The sequence below is a fragment of the Aegilops tauschii genome, chromosome 2 (assembly GCF_002575655.3).
Source record: "Aegilops tauschii subsp. strangulata cultivar AL8/78 chromosome 2, Aet v6.0, whole genome shotgun sequence".
Lineage (NCBI taxonomy): Eukaryota > Viridiplantae > Streptophyta > Magnoliopsida > Poales > Poaceae > Aegilops > Aegilops tauschii.
The window spans coordinates 306,765,751-306,786,647 of NC_053036.3; the positions used below are offsets into that span (position 1 = coordinate 306,765,751).

Below are 20,897 nucleotides of genomic sequence, written 5' to 3' on the forward strand. Positions count from 1 at the left end.
GGCAAAGCCACCATGCATAATTTCATACATGTCACTCTTGATTCATTGCCCATCCCGGTACACCGCCGGAGGCATTCATATGGAGTCATACTTTGTTCTAGTATCGAGATGTAATCTTTGAGTTGTAAATAAATAGAAGTGTGATGATCATCATTAATAGAGCATTGTCCCCAAAAAAGAGAAAGGCCAAAAAAGAAAAAGAAAAATAGAAAGGCCAAAGAAAAATAAATAAAAGGGACAATGCTACTATCCTTTTTCCACACTTGTGCTTCAAAGTAGCACCATGATCTTCATGATAGAGAGTCTCTTATTTTGTCACTTTCATATACTAGTGGGAATTTTTCATTATAGAACTTGGCTTGTATATTCCAACAATGGGCTTCCTCAAATGCCCTAGGTCTTCGTGACCAAGCAAGTTGGATGCACACCCACTTAGTTTCTTTTGTTGAGCGTTCATACATTTATAGCTCTAGTGCATCCGTTGCATGGCAATCCCTACTCCTCGCATTGACAACAATTCATGGGCATCTCCATAGCCCGTTGATTAGTCGCGTCGATGTGAGACTTTCTCCTTTTTTTTCTTCTCCACACAACCTCCATCATCATATTCTATTCCACCCATAGTGCTATGTCCATGGCTCACGCTCATGAATTGCGTGAAAGTTGAAAAAAGTTTGAGAATACTAAAGTATGAAACAATTGCTTGGCTTGTCATCGGGGTTGTGCATGATGAGAGCATTTTGTGTGACGAAGATGGAGCATGGCCAAACTATATGATTTTGTAGGGATGAGCTTTGTTTGGCCATGTTATTTTGATAAGACATAATTGCTTGGTTAGTATGCTTGAAGTATTATTATTTTTATGTCAATATTAAACTTTTGTCTTGAATCTTATGGATCTGAATATTCTTGCCACAATAAAGAAGAGTACATTGATAAATATGTTAGGTAGCATTCCACATCAAAAATTCTGTCTTTATCATTTACCTACTCGGGGACGAGCAAGAATTAAGCTTGGGGATGCTTGATACGTCTCCAACGTATCTATAATTTTTGATTGTTCCATGCTATTATATTATCCATCTAGGATGTTTTATATGCTATTTTATATGATTTTTGGGACTAACCTATTAACCTAGAGCCCAGTGCCAGTTTCTGTTTTTTCCTTGTTTTTGAGTATCGCAGAAAAGGAAAACCAAACGAAGTCCAATTGACCTGAAAATTCACGGAGCTTATTTTTGGACCAGAAGAAGCCCACGGAGTATCGGAGATGGGCCAGAAGAGTCCCGAGGCACCCACGAGGGTGGGGGCGCGCCCCCCTACCTCGTGGCCGCCTCGGAGACCCCCCTGACTTGTTCCCGACGCCAAAACCTCTTATATATACAGAAACCCCCAGAACATAACCTAGATCGGGAGTTCCGCCACCGCAAGCCTCTATAGCCACCAAAAACCAATCGGGAACCTGTTCCGGCACCCTGCCGGAGGGGGGATCCCTCACCGGTGGCCATCTTCATCATCCCGGCGCTCTCCATGACGAGGAGGGAGTAGTTCACCCTCGGGGCTGAGGGTATGTACCAGCAGCTATGTGTTTGATCTCTCTCTCTCTCTCGTGTTCTTGATTTGGCACGATCTTGATGCATCGCAAACTTTGCTATTATAGTTGGATCTTATGATGTTTCTCCCCCTCTACTTTCTTGTAATTGATTGAGTTTTCCCTTTGAAGTTATCTTATCGGATTGAGTCTTTAAGGATTTGAGAACACTTGATGTATGTCTTGCATGTGCTTATCTGTGGTGACAATGGGATATTCACGTGATCCACTTGATGTATGTTTTGGTGATCAACTTGCGAGTTTCGTGACCTTGTGAACTTATGCATAGGGGTTGGCACACGTTTTCGTCTTGACTCTCCGGTAGAAACTTTGGGGCACTCTTTGAAGTTCTTTGTGTTGGTTGAATAGATGAATCTGAGATTGTGTGATGCATATCGTATAATCATACCCACGGATACTTGAGGTGACCTTGGAGTATCTAGGTGACATTAGGGTTTTGGTTGATTTGTGTCTTAAGGTGTTATTCTAGTACGAACTCTATGATAGATCAAACAGAAAGAATAGCTTCGTGTTATTTTACTGCGGACTCTTGAATAGATCGATCAGAAAGGATAACTTTGAGGTGGTTTCGTACCCTACCATAATCTCTTCGTTTGTTCTTCGCTATTAGTGACTTTGGAGTGACTCTTTGTTGCATGTTGAGGGACTGTTATATGACCTAATTATGTTATCCTTGTTGAGAGAACTTGCACTAGTGAAATTATGAACCCTAGGCCTTGTTTCCTAGCATTGCAATACCGTTTACGCTCACTTTTATCATTAGTTACCTTGCACTTTTTATATTTTCAGATTACAAAAACCTATATCTACCATCCATATTGCACTTGTATCACCATCTCTTCGCCAAACTAGTGCACCTATACAATATGCCATTGTATTGGGTGTGTTGGGGACACAAGAGACACTTTGTTATTTGGTTGCAGGGTTGCTTGAGAGAGACTATCTTCATCCTACGCCTCCCACAGATTGATAAACCTTAGGTCATCCACTTGAGGGAAATTTGCTACTGTCCTACAAACCTCTGCACTTGGAGGCCCAACAACGTCTACAAGAAGAAGATTGTGTAGTAGACATCAAGGAGCTATCAGGACCCAGCGAGAGATCTGCTTCGATAGGTAGCACTGTCTTCTCTGAAGACCTTGTTTTCACTCCAGATTTTTCCATCACCCACTCAAATGGTTGATTCACAGGAAGAGTAGTTTAATGTACAAACATTGTTGACAAATGAAATGTAATGAAGAAAAGGATTGGCAAGATATCATTGAAATATATGATGCCTGGTTAAACAGGATGGCATTGCATATTTCACATATATTATGGTTGGCTAAAAGAGATTAGACTGCATAATTCTCATATATGATATAGAAACTAAACAGGTGGCATTACAGAACATGTCTAAACTAAGAAAATGACATATATGATGTCGGAAGTAGGCACTACAAGGCAACATATGCATGATATGACCAACATCATCTTGCCAAGTTAGAGCAAACACCTTGGGGGATAAATAGGAGTGGTCAGCTGCGTCTGAATCTGCCTCAGAACAGATATCTTCCTCTGGGTTACAATCTGGAGAGGGGGTAGGGTTTGCCATTGAACCCACCAAGGAGCGATGTCTGCATGACGTTGTATTGCCGCACAAAACTCTTCTCTTTTTCTCTACATGTTCAGCATGACTGTGTATAATATCTGAGATGGTAACAACCAGTGGATGGATCCAAAAATAATGATAGCAGGCTGATGATACCTTCAATTTAATAAGAAGACAGATGGTGATTGCTTTACTATTTGTTTCCCACCTAAGATGAACAACATAGGCATACCCTAGGTGAACCAGATAATAGACAGACATACTATTCATTGCTGGCTCGATATGTGCCCCACAAGTAATTTTAAAACTCAAGTTTGAACATTAATTTGGACCTGACTTGGAGTCTAAGAGGTGAACATGACGATAAAGTAGCAGGTAATATTAAGCAATGCATAACATAAGCAGAAACAAAAGAGTGCGACCTCTCTTGTGGACCTGTGTACTCCTCAGGTTCATCTACCGAGTCGATGATGGTGATGCAGTTGCGGTGGGTGCCGGCGGCAGGGAAGGAGATCTGAGGCGGCGAAAGATGGTCAGGAGTCGTGATGTCTGGTTTGGTGGATGCTTCTGTCGATGGAGCAGCTCAGGTGAGGTGGGCGACATCGCGACAGGAGCAGGACAAACCACACAAAGTTTTCTTCGACACCTATCTGTAACTAAAGTAATTCTATAAGGGCTCCTTTGGCTTGCAGGATTCTAAAAACGCGGGGATAGGAAAAACACCGGAATAGGATAGGAATGCACATGGGAAACAGAGCATTTGTAAACACATGATTTCTGTCAACTTGGGTGTTTGGTTCACAGGAATTGGAAGAGGAGAGGAATGCAAAGAAACATGGCCAAATTAAAGTGAAACCATATGAAAGTGTGTATAGTTAGAATGTTATTCTGCCAATAATGCACTTAGTCTTGTTTTCATGCATAGGATTTTGAAAAGTAGGTCCAGGTGGATGTTTTTCTCGATTCCTTTCAACGAAATGCATGAATAATTGAATAGTAGAGTGCCATAGGAAAATTTCCTATTGCTATGTTTTTCCTTCACTTTTTCCTTTGAACCAAAATAGCCCTTGTTAGATAATAACAAGAAATAAACGAGACACAAAGACACGGATTTTTACGTGGAAATCCTTGCGGGAGAAAACCACGGACGCACGAAGGCGCAATCACTATGAGGAGGAGTATTACAAGCACGAGACGACAGGCCGTCTTAGGTGCGACTACATGGAGTATATATGAGGGCAATACATGAGAGTCCTTGGAGGACAAGTAAACAAGTTGTACTCGTACGCGTCGATGTCAATGCAAAGGCCCACACCAGTTGTACTACGTCTAGTCCAACACGGTATAATTTGGATCACAATTTAACAGTCTCCACCTTGATCCAAATCCCTCCAGTAGTCGAAGAAAGTAAATAACTCCATCCAAATCAGCATAAACACCTTGTGCGTCAAAGTCCATAGGACTAGTGAGAAATACCAACTAAGCCTGAGCAAAGCTCAAACTTATTGGTAGGAACTGGCTTTGTCATCATGTCAGCGGGATTATCATGAGTACTTATCTTGCATACCTTTAAATTGCCTTCAGCAACAACATCTTGAATATAGTGAAACCTGACATCAATGTGCTTTGTTCTCGCATGATACATTGGATTCTTTGTAAGATATATGGCACTTTGACTGTCACAAAATATGGTAGGGCAAGATGAATCTCCACAAAGCTCAGCGTACAAACCTCTCAACCAGATAGCTTCTTTGCATGCCTCAGAAATAGCCATATACTCGGCATGAGTAGTGGAACATGCCACAATAGACTGTAAAGTTGCTCTCCAACTCACAGCACAACCACCAATGGTGAAAACATAACCTGTGAGTGATCTTCTCTTATCCAAATCACCAGCAAAATCAGAATCAACAAATCCAACAAGTCCATCTCTAGTTTTCCCAAACTGTAAATAAGCATTAGAAGTACCTCACAAGTATGTGAAAATCTAGTGAACTGCTTTCCAATGCTCTTTTCCAGGATTAGCCATGTATCTAGTGACAACACTCAATGCATATGATAAATCCGGACAAGAACAAACCATGGCATACATAAGTGAACCAACTGCACTTGAATAGGGAACTCTAGACATGTACTCAATATCTACATCTGACTTAGGACATAAAACTGATGATAATTTGAAGTGTGCAGCTAACAGAGTACTTACTAGCTTGGCATTATGCATATTAAAACGACGAAGAACTTTATCAATATATCCTTCTGACTTAGATATACTTTTCCAGATGGTCTATCTCTGGATATTTCCATGCCAAGTATTTTCTTTGCTGCACCCAAATCCTTCATCTCAAATTCATTACTCAATTGCTTCTTTAGTTCATTAATCTCTGACATACTCTTTGCAGCAATAAACATATCATCAACATAAAGGAGCAAATAAATAGTTGAACCATTGACAGTTTTGAAATAAACACAACTATCATAATTAGACCTTTTGAAACCTTAAGAGAGCATAAAGGTTTCAAATCTCTTGTACCACTGTCTAGGGGATTGCTTCAATCCATAAAGAGATTTCTTTAATTTACAGACAAGCTTTTCTTTTCCAGGAATAACAAAACCTTCAGGTTGTCCCATATAAATATCCTCTTCTAATTCTCCATGTAAAAATGCAGTTTTAACATCCAATTGTTCAAGCTCAAGATCATGCATGGCAACAATACTGAGTAAAGTGCGAATAGAGCTATGCTTCACAACAGGAGAAAAGACTTCGTTATAGTCAATACCTGGAATCTAACTGTAATATTTAGCAACTAACCTTGCTTTATATCTTGTCTCATCATTAGGAGAAACACCTTCTTTCCTCTTGAAAACCCACTTGCAACGAATAGGTTTCTTCTCTCTAGGTAAGTTTACTAAATCCCAAGTGCCATTCTTTTCAAGTGATTCCATCTCATCGTGCATAGCGATCATCCACTTATTACTATCACCAGAAACAATAGCCTCGGAATATGAAGAAGGCTCAGCATTACCTTCAATTTCTTCTGCAACAGATAAAGCAAAAGAAACAATATTGCACTCTTCAATTAACCTGTCAGGTTTATTAGTACCCCGCCTAACTCTGTCACGTGCAAGATTCCAACCGGATGGAACGATAGGCTGATTTGGAGTGGGAGTGACATGTTCATCATCAACGACGGGATCATCATGTGCATCAACAATTTCATTACCAGAAGTATCACCTGAATCAATAACATGCTCCACCTGAACAGTAGGATGCTGAACAATAGGCTGATGTTCATTCTCAACAGGAACATTAGTAGATGAAACATCATGTAACATAGCAGATTCATTAAAGATAACATTTCTGCTAATAACCACCTTCTGGGTTTCAGGATTCCACAATTTAAAACCTTTAACACCAGACTTATAACCAAGAAAGATGCACTTAACAACCCTAGGCTCCAACTTTCCATTATCAACATGAGCATAAGCAGTGCAACCAAAAACTCTCAACTGTGAATAATCAGTAGGTGAACCAGACCATACCTCAATTGGAGTTTTCTTATTAAGAGCAATAGATGGTGAACGGTTAATGAGATAACAAGCAGTGAAAGCGGCCTCGGCCAAAATCGCCTATGCATACCTGCATTGGACAACATGCAACGGGCTCTGGAAATAATGGTCCTGTTCATACGCTCAGCAACACCGTTTTGTTGAGGAGTATAAGGAACGATGTAATGTCTGACAATGCCTTCAGACTTGCAATAATTCTTAAATTACTTAGAACAGAATTCCATACCATTATCAGTGCGAAGTATCTTTACCTTCTTTTTAGTTTTTCTTTCAATCATAATCTTCCACTCCTTAAATGCTGAGAATGCTTCATGTTTATGCTTCAAGAAATAAGGCCAAACTTTTCTTGAATAATCATCAATAATAGTCAGGATGTAACTAGCACCACCTAGTGACTTTCTGCGAGATGGTCCCCATAAATCAGAATGCACATAATCAAGAATACCTTTAGTTGTATGAGTCGAAGTGTTGAACTTCACCCTCTTGTGCTTGCAGAAGATACAATGCTCACAAAATTTCAATCTACCAGGTTCATATCCATCAAGAAGACCTCTCTTATTTAACTCTGCCAAACCAAGTTCACTCATATGTCCAAGACGCATATGCCAAAGGTTAGCAGCATCACAATCAAAATTCTTTGAAATAACTAGAGTAGCGTTACCTGAAACGGTAGAACCTCGAAGGTAATAAAGACCATTGGTCGAACTTAAATCACCTTTCATCACAATAAGGGAACCTTTGGTGACTTTCAAAACACTATCCCCACCTGAATATTGTACCCCTTTGCATCAAGGGCACTCACAGAGATAAGATTTCTCTTCATCTTTGGAATATACCGAACATCTGTCAAAGTTCTGATTGTACCATCAAACATCTTGATTCGAACAGAACCTATGCCTTCAATCTTGCATGGTGAATTATCAAAACCCAAAACAGAACCAGCAGCAGTAGTAGAATCAAAAGTAGTAAACCAATCTCTATGCGGGCACATATGAAAGGTGCATGCAGTGTCAAGTACCCACTCATCATTGGTCTCAGCACATCCAGCAAGAACGACAAGAGCATCATCAGAACTATTATCATGAGCAACGTTAGCAGAATTTTCACCTTGTTTGTTACCTTTCCTCTTTTCCTTATTCTGCAACTTGAAACACTCAGAGATGTCATGCCCGTCTCTCTTGCAATACATGCAATACTTCTTGTCTCTGGATTGCGACCGGCCCCTGTAGCCGTTGTTACTTTTGCCTCTGTTTCCATTATGTGAGTTCTTCTCCTTTGTCCTGGCACGAACAGATAATCCCTCGGCTTGGGATGAACTTGAACCATCATGAGGCACCATTAATTTCATCTTCTCCTTAGAGTTCAAAGCTTCATAACTTCATTAAGTGTGAGAGTATCACGACTGTATAATATGGTGTCTCTAAAATTGGTATAAGAACTTGGCAGTGAATAAAGTAACATTAAAGCAGTATCTTCCTCTTCATATTTAATCTCCATTGCAGCTAGATCAGATATGATCTCTTTAAATTCTGAAATACGATTCAAAACATTACCTCCCTCCGGTAACCTGTGCAGGAATAATTTTTGCTTCAGATGCATCTTGCTGGTGAGATCTTTAGTCATGCAAATCCCTTCCAGCTTTAACCATAGAGCGGCGGTAGTTTTCTCGCTCAAAACTTCCTGCAAAATATTATTATGCAAATGGAGTTGAATTTTTGACAAAGCCTTACGATCAATTCTTTTCTCCTCATCAGTCCAGTCCTCAATTCGGTTATTTCCAAAACTATCCAGTGCTTCATCATAGTCGGTTTGTGCCAACAACACCCGCATTTTGACTTGCCATAGGGTAAACCTTGTGTCACGGTCCAGCGGCGGAAGATCGTACTTCATGGAAGCCATGAGTAGATAAAATGTGCACAAAGTAGTACAAGTCGGAAGAAATAATTCTTGACAGAATTAATATGCATATCAAACAAAAGTAGGATAAATAGCACCTGGTAGTATAGGCAGTGGACGTAGCAACAGGAGACTTAACCAAAGAACTGATTTTGGCTTCACGTGGAAGTAGTAGCTCACGTAGTAGATCTGAGGTGAATTAAACTAGTACTACTACTTTGCTTCTGGTCGGCGAGTAGTACTACTAGCGATCCGTCAAATCACCCTGGACTCCGCTGCCGTGTTGGTCTGATCTCGGGAGTAGCAGCGGCAGCAGATCGCGTCCGGACTTGGAGCCTGTAGCAGCGGCAGACCCGTCACACGTGACGAGCGTACGGTACACAAGGGCGGCGGGTAGTAGATCACAAATCGCAGCAGCGGCGTTGAGCGGCGCAGCAGCAGAAATTCTGTCAGATTGGACAACTCGCCGTGATGTGCGCGGCGGCGGCACACGCAACCCTAATCCTCTCGGTCTCAAATCTTCTCGTATCTAAACCTCAACTCTGTATACCACTTGTTAGATAATAACGAGAAATAAACGAGACACGGAGACACGGATTTTTACGTGGAAACCCTTGAGGGAGAAAACCACGGACGCATGAAGGCGCAATCACTATGAGGAGGAGTATTACAAGCACGAGACGACAGGTCGTCTTAGGTGCGACTACATGGAGTATATATGAGGGCAATACATGAGAGTCCTTGGAGGACAAGTAAACGAGTTGTACTCGTACGCTTCGACGTCAACGCAAAGGCCCACACCAGTTGTACTACTTCTAGTCCAACACGGTATAATTTGGATCACAATTTAACAGCCTAATGGATCGACATGAATGTAGAGTAATAAGTGATGCAACAAGTGCACAACCTCTTTGGCGTAGCCGTGTCGACCACAGTATCATTGGGTTGGTCGCTGAAGAAGTTGCGGTGGAGGTGGCTGCCGAGGTGTGGAGGAAGATCTGATGCGTTTGTAGATGGCGTACAGAGCACTGCTCTGTTGTGATGGATGGTTCCGTCGATGGAGCAGCTCCGGCGAGCCGTAAGACGTCGAGGCTGATGCAGTACAAGACAGACATCGTTAATCTCAAGTGGGATTCTAATAGCATCTCCAATAGATGATGTAAACTACATTACCAAAAAGTGATAGATGTAAAATTTACATCACGAAAAAACACCTAACTACAACAGATGAGGTAAAAACTGTTGACTCTGAACTTAACTGTCGAAACTGAAGTTTACTGTGGAATCTGAATGTTACTATCGGAACTGAACGCACTGGTAGCAGAGAGGCACTTCACATGTAGTTTAGGCGGCTCGAGCACTAGTAGTAGAGAAACAGTGATCTAAATCAGCAGGCGATCGGCGGGGAATAGAGTAGCAGATAGCAGCCGGAGCAGCAGCGCCTGGAGGAGCAGCGAACTAGAGTAAGAGCAGCAACTCGTGTAGCTGCAGCAGCCCGTGTACCAGCATTAGCAGCGAGAGCAAGAGCAGAGCAGCAGCACGAGCGAGGGGGGGAGTAGAGCAGCAGCGCGACCGAGCGAGAGCCGGAGCAGCAGCACCAGCTCCGGCTGGTATGGACGCCGCCGCCGAGGGAGCCTCGCACTGGGAGAGAGCCGTCATGGAGATGTCGCCGGCGGCGCCGACTACGAGGTAGCCGCGCCATGGGGGTGCGGAATCGAGCACCGGCGGCACCGGAGGTTAAGTTAAGGAGAAGGTGCGATGCGATGAGTGTACAAACTCTTTGGTGGCGCCGAGTAGGCCTCGGCTTCGTCTGAGGAGTTAGTGAGGATGTTGCGGTTCCGGTGGAGCAGGTTAAGGCGGCGCTGTGGGGATGGAGCAGCCGCGATAGACGAGGCGATCGTCGGAGCAGCTCCTTGGAGGTGGAGGACGGGGCGGCTGACCGGTGGGATGACGAGATCGACGATGGATCCTCGTCCGGGGCAGTGGATGAGGGACGTCGAGCTGTTGCGATGGATGAGGTTGTCGGGGAAGAGGCTCCGGCTGGGCAGCAGTGGGGTGGCGGATGAATGAGGGTGGGGTTTCGCGGCTGGATTAGAGAGGTTATGGCGGCCTGGGATTTCGAATGGTGAAAAGAAGGTGATGGGAGGGGCGGAACCATGACTTAGGGATGCGCTTGTCCAAAATGTAGGGTGTGTTACAAAAGTACTCCCACCGATTTGATCTAGCGTCCCTATCGGCTCAGAGTTAGAAGGGGGATTTCGCGTGTCGGGATTTGGCAGCTGGAGGGAGTTTTCGCGCGCGTTGTAATTTCGGAATAGCAAGGCGCGGGTTGTGAAGGCGCGAGTTTTGGGAGCACGATATCTGAATTTTCGGGATAACAAGGCGCGGGTTGAATTTTAGGGAGAAGCCTAACTTGTAATAATGTACGTACCAAAACAATTCGCATTTCCCGCAACGAAAAAAATGAAAAAAAAACTATCCACACCACATAAAGAGAGAGTCGTGTCCCATTTTACTGTACAAATGCTATTCAAAGCTATGAATCCTTTTTATGTTCAATTAAATTCTTTCGCTGGTTGTATAATGCATGTAACCTATTTATATGAATATTTTAGTGCATTCCAAATGTCTATACTACCGCTGCAATTTGAACTAAATTTGAATTCATTTCTCTATTTGAATAAGAATCTACAATTATGATTGTTACCAACTTAAACCAACATTCGTGTATTATCTTTACAACACACCACATGATTACTATAGAGATAGATATAAACTATGTGTACTATATGAACTCGAATTCAGAATTTTGAATACACTTGATGTTGATTCCAAATAATATTTGATGTACTAATTAGATCTCCATAATCTAAACCATGTTTCATATGTACATTGTGTTTAGCACGCAAAGTATAGTGCCCCGCCCCCTACATTATGACAAGTATTTAGCCCTGAGCTGCAAAAGCCACCCATTATCACAAATTCAAATAAATGTTCAATATATTATATGTAGTATAACATGTTCATAACCACACCATGAGTATCACCATTATATATATTCATGCATGCGTCGGTTTAAAACACTATGATATCTTCTTCAAATATCCCAATCCACTTTTATAATGAATTATGATCTCTATTCGTCTTTTACACCAACACAATCCTCTTATCTTTGTAGCTAGCGCTAACTTTCTCTCATGCATGCACACGCCCGCCTCCCTCTCACCCTCCCTCGGCATTCTCTAGCTCCATCGCGCACATTCGTCATTTCACTTTAGGTCGTTCACCCACGGTGTGTGTACCCCCAGCTCCATCTTTTCGGCACACACCGATCGATATACCTCTCTAGCCAGGTGTGCCTACCACAAACACAAGATTTCCCTCTTTTGTTCTCACTGTCCATGCCTCACTCCCGTCCCACTTTTTATCAATCTAATACTCGCACACTCCTTCCCCCTCGATATAGTAGGCCTCTCGCACCACCTCCTAGCTGCATCCCTCTCTCTCTATCCTCTCTCCGGGTCTTATTTGCTTCTAACACATACTCCCTCCGTTCCAAAATGTAAGTATATTTAAAGATTCCACTACAAACTACATACGAATGTATGTGGACATATTTTAGAGTATAGATTCACTCATTTTGCTCCGTATGTAGTTCATAGTGGAATCTCTAAAAAGACTTATATTTAGGAACGGATGGAGTACGTGCATGTATACCGACCGATCTCCCTACATATACCTAGGTCGACTATAACTCTTTTTCCCCATGCATCGATCGACATACCTCACAAGTTATGTCTCTCCCTTTCTTCAACAAAGGACGATTGATCTTCCGATGTAGTTACGTCTGCTTACCACAACCATATCGTCCGCCCTCATAATTCGTGTATGCCTCCTGACCCGTCTCTCACACGCACGTGCACAGATAGGCATGCATTCCCTCTCTTATTGATATTGCACGTGTGCCCTCCGTTTGTCTAGCAGGCCTCTCCCACCATTTGTGAGAAGCAACTCCACCACCAACCCCTCCGACACTCTAGCTCTATCTCTCTCCCAACCTTATTCCTCTCCTACACACGCACAGGTAGACACACGTATAAGCAGGACCCGTAGAAGTATTTATATAATATAAACATGTATATTGTTTCGTATTTAGACAGTTAAGAATTTCCATCCATTTTTTAACCATTTTCTCTCCAAACATGTGTCCGGATCACAACGCGGATGGATGGTTGGAGTCATTTTCGTAGGTGCATGCCCCTGCGCAGTTTCGATGTTTCTCTAGGGAGAGCTCTCTGGACTCCATTGCGACATAAGTGTAGCATGATTTCATTCGCGATCCGGACTTGGAACTTGATGTTGCCAACAAATCTGTGGGTCCATCATGAAAATCGATTTCATTCACGATCCGGACTTGGAACTTGATGTTGCCAACAAATCTGTGGGTCCATCGTGAAAATCGATTTCATTCGCGATCCGGACTTGGAACTTGATGTTGCCAACAAATATGTGGGTCCATCGTGAAAATCTACTCGCCATGCGCTTAAGCTTGCAACCCAGCCTTTTGAAGGGGTTGGGAAAAGCTTGGCTCCAACTAAGCATGGATCAAGGGTTTCGCGGTGGACATTTCTGCACTGCAAAGATCCGATCGGAAACGAAACAAAGTAAGTCAGAGTGCGTTGGAGAAAGGCTTGAATGCACAGCTGCCTCTGAGGTTACATCATATGAAGTGCAAATGCCAGACGCAGTGGAGAAAATAATTCTTGGCAATTGAGGAGGATAGATGAGTGCCGGGCACTCATCACCTGCTCTTGATCTAGTGGACATCCCCGATGAGATAGTCAGTGGCAACATTCAACAGGCAAAGGATGAGGTTTCTTTGGCAACTTGCATTGAACACTGCCCGTCGTTGCTTCGGCAGGAAAACAGTGCACCGCTTCATGATTTTGCCTTTATTTTCAAAAAGAAGATGATTTTACTTTACTTTATACCTAGGCACACTGTTCATCTCTAATCTATCCATCGCCATACATTGTTAGGCATGGCCTCCATACACTAGTGGCCTAATTTATCTGCCGCCGTAGATATGCTATGATCAGACATTTCGTCTGTATTCGGGAGAAAAACATCACTGTGTTCCTTTTTTTTTAGAAATGAAGGAGGACCCCCGGCCTCTCTGCATCTAGACGATGCATACAACCATTTTATTAATTATTCACATAGAATCTTACAAAGTCATACAACAGTAAGACTAAAGCCACCGTCTAGGCAACATCTGCCGCTACTCCTATCCAGTTGATGTAGGGATACTGATAGTTTGGGCCTAATACCAAACAGACCTCGCAGCCAAATCTAACATCTATGATCTGAGGTCCCAACCAGGACGCCTGCCGGGTATGGGGCACCCACCAGTCCGGCGCACACTTCAACCCGGACGCCTGCCGGGTATGAGGCCGCCGCAGCCACCTGCCACCAATCCATCTTCAGAGCTGTACTGTTGCATCTACCGTGCCAGGTCTTTCTGCCATCGACGCCACCATGACGCCAGACAGCGTCGTCCTCCTGCGCGAGTCCATCCTCGCACATCGGACGCCGAATCTGCACTGCGCTACGCCGTCGAGATCCGTCGCCATCAATGTGTAGGATGAAGCACCGCTCCACCTAAGATGCGGTCCACTGGTCCCTCGAGCCCGTGCACACCTCCAAGAACGACGCCCCCAAGGGGGGAACGACATAAGAACGCCGCCGTCTTCCGATCAACTGATTTAGGGTTTCCCCCGGAGGTAGCAGACAGTGACCTTGAAACTCTCCTCGGCGATGCCTTCAAGAAGGGAATGTCGCAAAATAGCGCCGCCACCGCCGGCTTTGGCAGTAAGCCGAAAGCAAGTTTTCACCCGGATCTGTTCGAAGGACCTCCATCAAGCACTCGTGCACGGATCGCCGCCATCTTTGCCGTGGACTGGACGATGGATCCAGGCCGCCACAGGTGCTCCTCGACCGCGGGGAGAACGCGCCTGCGCTGTCGTTGCCATCACATTCGCCGGCGGGCGCCCGCTGCTCCTTGCCGCCGATGCACATCACTGTGTTCTTGTTCTCGATACGATAGCTTTATTTAGGTTTCACATGCTCTGGAACACACATAGAATATACCTTGGTTGCCGAGGGCCTAACTTTCTTTGCATGTACAGACAAGGTATATTTGGCCGAACGGGAGACTGCTACTGCGAAGGCCGAATTCATGCAGAACGTTAGATATATATTGACCTCACTAAACAAACCAGATGCCTACCCTGCATGTGTACGTGCTCGATCTATACTGATTCTATATAGAGCATATCGGCTGTTGAATTATCTGCATGCATGGTACAAAAGTTCTTGGCCTAACCAGTGATGTGTGCCGGTATGTCAGCACATATTTTCATACGCTTAGTTATTTCAGATGACTGACCCGGTCAAAAACATATACTCCCTCCGCCCCATAATATTTTTGACACTAGTTCAAAGATGTGCTAAAGATATCAACAGGATTCCTTTGGAGAATCTGAATTCCGTAGCTTAATTATTACCTGATGTTGAAACGAAAATTATAGACACTGCCTGATGCGATCGCTGTGAAATGCTCATGGTTAGTGTGCGATAGATGTGATGTAAAATTTGGCTGGCTCTATGTGTTGCTGGCTAGGCTATCTAGCTAGGTCCAGGGGGTGGATCTAACTCAAGCCGACACCACATGAACCTAGCGAGCGAGCTGTGGAGATGAAATGACAGGTAGCTAGCTACTTGGCCAAAGATATGATTGAAAAGTAAACACTTTAAGAAAATGGTTTCCGTGAATTCCGTGAAACGCAAAGATACTCTCAACCGTTATCACCAGTGCCGGTGAAATAACTGAACCTGACGGTCGTGCGCATATACTTTTGATACACAGCGAGGAGATCACTGAAGAGTCTCGGTTTCTTTTTGAAAAGGGGATAGCCCGCGCCTCTGCACTATTGTGATGCACATATCCAATCGATGTTATTATTGCCTTATCATTCTTATTAATAGCTACATCTGATGTATTCCTAGGATTCGTTTGAAATTCTTCCCAACCAAAATATGAATCATAGCATGCTTATATAACTTTGAAGAGGCCAGCTCGTCCTAATAGTTGAGTGGGAGTGCATGCAAAATCTCGAAGCCCTAAGAAATGAAAAAGGTACGAGATGAAACACACGTAATCCTAGCCACAAAGTGTTTATGTTAACTCATCGCAAAAAAAAATGTGCTTATGTTAACGACACCTCTTTTTCCCAAACCAAAACGGCGCTTTCGGCTAGCGGGCGATCCACACGAACACACGTACTCCTACTTTACTGCGACAAGTCTACTTCTATCGTCTATGCGTCATCGTGTTCAGGGCGAGGCAATTGTGTGGCTGACGGCCGGGTCCAAGACACTCCCCACGCCCTTCCCCGCGCACCACCTGCTCGGGGAAATGCCAGCGGTCAATGCCATCGCCATGCGCCCACAGCACAGTGCACCTGCACGCCGCCCTTAAAGCTTCACTCCTCTGCTTACTGCCTCCCTCCCCTTGCGCTTGCGGGAGCGACCAGTGACCAGTGCCACCCACCTCGCCCATGGCCTGCTGTTTCCTGGTGGCGTAGTCATAGACTCATAGTGGGTGGGGAAGGAGGTCCATGGCACTCTGTTTCTTGCCGCCAGTCTAGTCTAGTAAGTGTTCCGCTGTGCAGCCCGAGCTCCTGCCTGAGTTTGGGTTTGGGTTTGTTTCTCGCGTACGGCAATGGCGACCGTGGCGCACTTCTTGCTCAAGATTTTTCTATTTGCCGTCTTGAGCTCGGCTGTGGCAGCGGCGGAGCAAAAGGAGACCGAGGCGGCGGCGCTGCGGGAGTTCAAGCGCGCGCTGGTGGACGTCGACGGGCGCCTTTCGAGCTGGGACGACGCGGCGAGCCCGTGCGGGTGGGCCGGCATTGCCTGCTCCTTGGCACGTGAGGTGACCGGCGTCACGCTCCACGGGCTCGGCCTCGGCCTCGGTGGAGCGCTCTCCCCCGCCGTCTGCGCGCTCCCGCGGCTCGCCGTGCTCAACGTGTCCAAGAACGCGCTGTCCGGCCCCGTCCCCGCAGGGCTCGCCGCGTGCCGCGCGCTGGAGGTGCTCGACCTCAGCACCAACTCCCTCCACGGCGCCATCCCGCCAGAGCTCTGCGCGCTCCCGTCCCTCCGCCGGCTCTTCCTCAGCGAGAACCTGCTCACCGGCGAGATCCCCGCCGACATCGGCAACCTCACCGCCCTGGAGGAGCTCGTCATCTACACCAACAACCTCACCGGCGGGATCCCGGCATCCGTCCGCACGCTGCAGCGTCTCCGTGTGGTCCGTGCGGGTCTCAACGACCTTTCCGGCCCGATCCCGGTCGAGATTAGCGAGTGCGGCAACCTGGAGGTGCTCGGGCTCGCGCAGAACAGCCTCGCCGGGACGCTGCCCCGCGAGCTCTCCCGGCTCAAGAACCTCAGCACGTTGATCCTGTGGCAGAACGCCTTGACCGGCGAGATCCCACCGGAGCTGGGGAACTGCACGAACCTGGAGATGCTGGCGTTGAACGACAACGCCTTCACCGGCGGCGTGCCGAGGGAGCTCGGGGCGCTGCCCATGCTCGTAAAGCTCTACATTTACCGGAACCACCTGGACGGCGCCATCCCAAAGGAGCTCGGGAACCTGCAGAGCGCCGTGGAAATTGACCTGTCAGAGAACAAGCTGACAGGAGCCATCCCGAGCGAGCTCGGCAAGATACAGACCCTACGGCTGCTCCACCTCTTCGAGAACCGCCTGCAAGGCAGCATCCCGCGGGAGCTCGGGAAGCTGGGTGTCATAAGGAGAATAGACCTGTCCATCAACAACCTCACCGGCGCAATTCCGATGGAGTTTCAGAACCTGCCCTGCTTGGAGTACCTGCAGCTGTTCGACAACCAGATCCATGGTGCCATCCCTCCTTTGCTGGGGGCGAGGAGCACACTGTCGGTGCTGGATTTGTCGGACAACCGGCTGACGGGCAGCATCCCGCCTCACCTGTGCAGGCACCAGAAACTCATCTTCTTGAGCCTGGGGTCAAACCGTCTCATCGGTAACATCCCTCCCGGAGTGAAGGCTTGCAAGACCCTGACCCAGCTCCGGCTGGGGGGTAACATGCTGACGGGGAGCCTGCCCGTGGAGCTGTCGGCGATGCAGAACCTGTCGGCGCTTGAGATGAACCAGAACCGCTTCTCCGGCCCGATACCGCCCGAGGTCGGCAAGTTCAGGAGCATAGAGAGGCTGATTCTGTCGGGGAATTACTTCGTGGGGCAGGTCCCCGCTGGCATTGGCAACCTCACGGAACTTGTCGCCTTCAATATATCATCCAACCAGCTCACCGGACCGATTCCTCGGGAGTTGGCAAGGTGCACAAAGCTACAGAGGCTTGATCTCAGCAGAAACTCCTTCACCGGCCTCATTCCTCGGGAGCTCGGCACACTGGTGAACCTGGAGCAGCTCAAGCTATCCGACAACAGTCTGAATGGCACCATTCCTGCAAGTTTCGGAGGCCTTTCCCGGCTCACGGAGCTGCAGATGGGAGGCAACCGTCTGTCTGGTCCTGTGCCAGTTGAGCTTGGCAAACTCAATGCCCTCCAGATTGCTCTAAACCTCAGCTACAACATGCTATCCGGTGAGATCCCAACTCAGCTAGGGAACTTGCGGATGCTGGAATACCTCTTCTTGAACAACAATGAGCTTCAAGGAGAGGTTCCTTCCTCCTTCACTGAACTCTCAAGCCTCATGGAGTGCAACCTTTCCTACAATAATCTTGTTGGGTCGCTTCCCAGCACCCTGTTGTTCCAGCACCTGGACAGCAGCAACTTCCTTGGGAATAATGGCCTCTGTGGCATCAAAGGAAAAGCTTGTCCAGCAAATTCAGTCTACGCAAGCAGTGAAGCAGCATCGCGCAACAAGCGGTTTCTTAGAGAGAAGATCATCAGCGTTGCCTCCATCGTCGTCATATTGGTTTCATTGCTGCTGATTGCACTCGTCTGCTGGCTCTTAAAATCCAACATGCCCAAGCTTGTATCAACTGAAGAGCGCAAGACTGGGTTTTCTGGTCCTCACTACTTTCTTAAGGAGCGGATAACCTATCAGGAGCTTTTGAAAGCCACCGGGAGCTTCTCGGAGAGTGCTGTGATTGGAAGGGGTGCTTCTGGCACAGTCTACAAGGCTGTCATGCCTGATGGTCGACGAGTTGCAGTGAAAAAGCTCAGATGTCAAGGAGAAGGTTCCAGTGTCGACAGAAGCTTCCGAGCCGAGATAACCACCCTTGGAAATGTCAGGCACCGCAACATTGTCAAGCTCTATGGTTTCTGCTCCAACCAGGACTCCAATCTTATACTGTATGAGTACATGGAAAATGGTAGCCTTGGAGAGTTGCTTCATGGCACCAAGGACGCATACCTCCTGGACTGGGACACACGGTACCGGATCGCCTTCGGGGCTGCTGAAGGCCTACGCTACCTTCACAGCGATTGCAAGCCAAAGGTGATTCACCGTGACATTAAGTCCAATAACATACTGCTCGATGAGATGATGGAGGCTCATGTGGGAGACTTTGGTTTGGCAAAAATCATCGACATTTCCAACAGCAGGACAATGTCCGCTGTAGCCGGTTCATACGGTTACATTGCCCCAGGTTCGGTTTATTTACTGAACTGTTGCACTAGGAATTACAGTTATGCGGTTTATGGCTTCTAATTATGTGCTTCTTGTGATGCAGAGTATGCTTTCACCATGAAGGTGACTGAAAAGTGTGATATTTATAGTTTCGGGGTGGTTTTGTTGGAACTAGTGACTGGGCAATGTGCAATTCAGCCTCTTGAGAAAGGAGGAGATCTTGTCAATTTGGTGAGGCGGACAATGAACAGCATGACACCAAATTCTCAAGTTTTTGACAGCAGACTCGATCTGAACTCAAAGAGGGTTGTGGAAGAAATGACTCTGGTGATGAAGATTGCATTGTTCTGCACTAGTGAATCGCCATTGGATAGGCCTAGCATGCGAGAAGTGATATCAATGTTGATTGATGCTAGGGCCTCTTCTTGTGATTCGTTCTCATCTCCAGCATCAGAATCACCTATTAAAGATGATTCTTCCTTTAGGCTTTAGAGGTATGATGAAATGATTTTATGATTTTGCTAAGGAGCTCAACAAGCAGCCTAGCTCCATCCTTATATTTTATTCTGTAATCAGATAGTAATAGCTATTAGGTGGAAGAATAAATATGCTCACATGAAGTCTATCTTGTTACTTGCCAGGCAAATATCTTCAGGCTTTTACCACTCATCTATCAAGGAAGGATCCACGGATTAACTAAGTACATAGCTAAAGACCATCTAGTGTATGCCTGAGCTTCGGGATGGAACAGGAAATCTATCTTTCTGACCTAGATTAACCACTGGTTGAAGCATTTGAAGTTGTATATTCCTACTTCAACAGTTGCTGTTCAAAAGAAGACAAATAATTCAAGGCGCTCCTTCTATGGAACACCCCAGATAGGCCGATAGGTTCAGCTCCGACAGTCGTTAAACGGACCACTCGCGCCTAAGACTGATACCGTAGCGATAGCAGTGTACTGTACATACTGCAAACAGCATACTAACATCATCGGTTATAGTACAATAAGTATATGCACTAAGCTTTCAATCTTCTTTTTCTTGCCAACTTACTGTGATAAAAGATAGAAATAAATTACCTTCGGAACATTCGTTTTGCCCAAATATGGACAAGCCTGAAGCTGCAGCCTGCTCAATGGTTAAAAGCTGATGTCTTGACCGTCTCTCCAGCTTCTGCAGGCAGTGGAGGGATAGACTTCAGATTTTTGGTGTCCTGCAGGGTCAGCAAGGCACACTATATTAGATTTTCTGCAGGCATGCCAGAAGGCAGGTTCAGTTGAAATGCATACCTGCTTTTATCATCAGTCTGCCACAGCAAACAAACAACATCCAAATAAAATATACTGTTCACTCAAGATTCAGACTTTCTTTCCCAGACACTTTGACACATTTTTTTACCCAGTTTGCATAAACATAAGACATCACATTTGCTTAAAAACAAGATAGAAATGCCCCTCAATAGTATCTCAGGCATGAGCAACAACGCAATGCCGTAGAGGAAAATCAAGAAATTGCGTCTGCATTTTCACAAGCTACTCAAAC

At 45.7% G+C, this 20,897-nt stretch overlaps 1 protein-coding gene across 1 annotated transcript; it reads left to right on the plus strand.

Moving 5' to 3' along the window:
* The first annotated feature begins 15,663 nt into the window (after positions 1-15,663).
* LOC109750932 (uncharacterized) lies at positions 15,664-20,390 on the plus strand. Its single transcript, XM_020309852.4, has 3 exons — positions 15,664-19,375; positions 19,460-19,850; positions 19,998-20,390. The coding sequence occupies exons 1-2, from the start codon at positions 16,453-16,455 to the stop codon at positions 19,846-19,848; spliced, it is 3,312 nt and encodes a 1,103-aa protein (XP_020165441.1). The 5' UTR covers positions 15,664-16,452; the 3' UTR covers positions 19,849-19,850; positions 19,998-20,390.
* Positions 20,391-20,897: the final 507 nt, after the last annotated feature.

Coding starts and splice junctions, on each gene's coding strand:
- LOC109750932 (XM_020309852.4), top strand. CDS start 16,453: ATGGCGACCGTGGCGCACTTCTTGCTCAAGATTTTTCTATTTGCCGTC. Junction 19,376..19,459: donor ATACGGTTACATTGCCCCAG/GTTCGGTTTATT, acceptor CTTGTGATGCAG/AGTATGCTTTCACCATGAAG.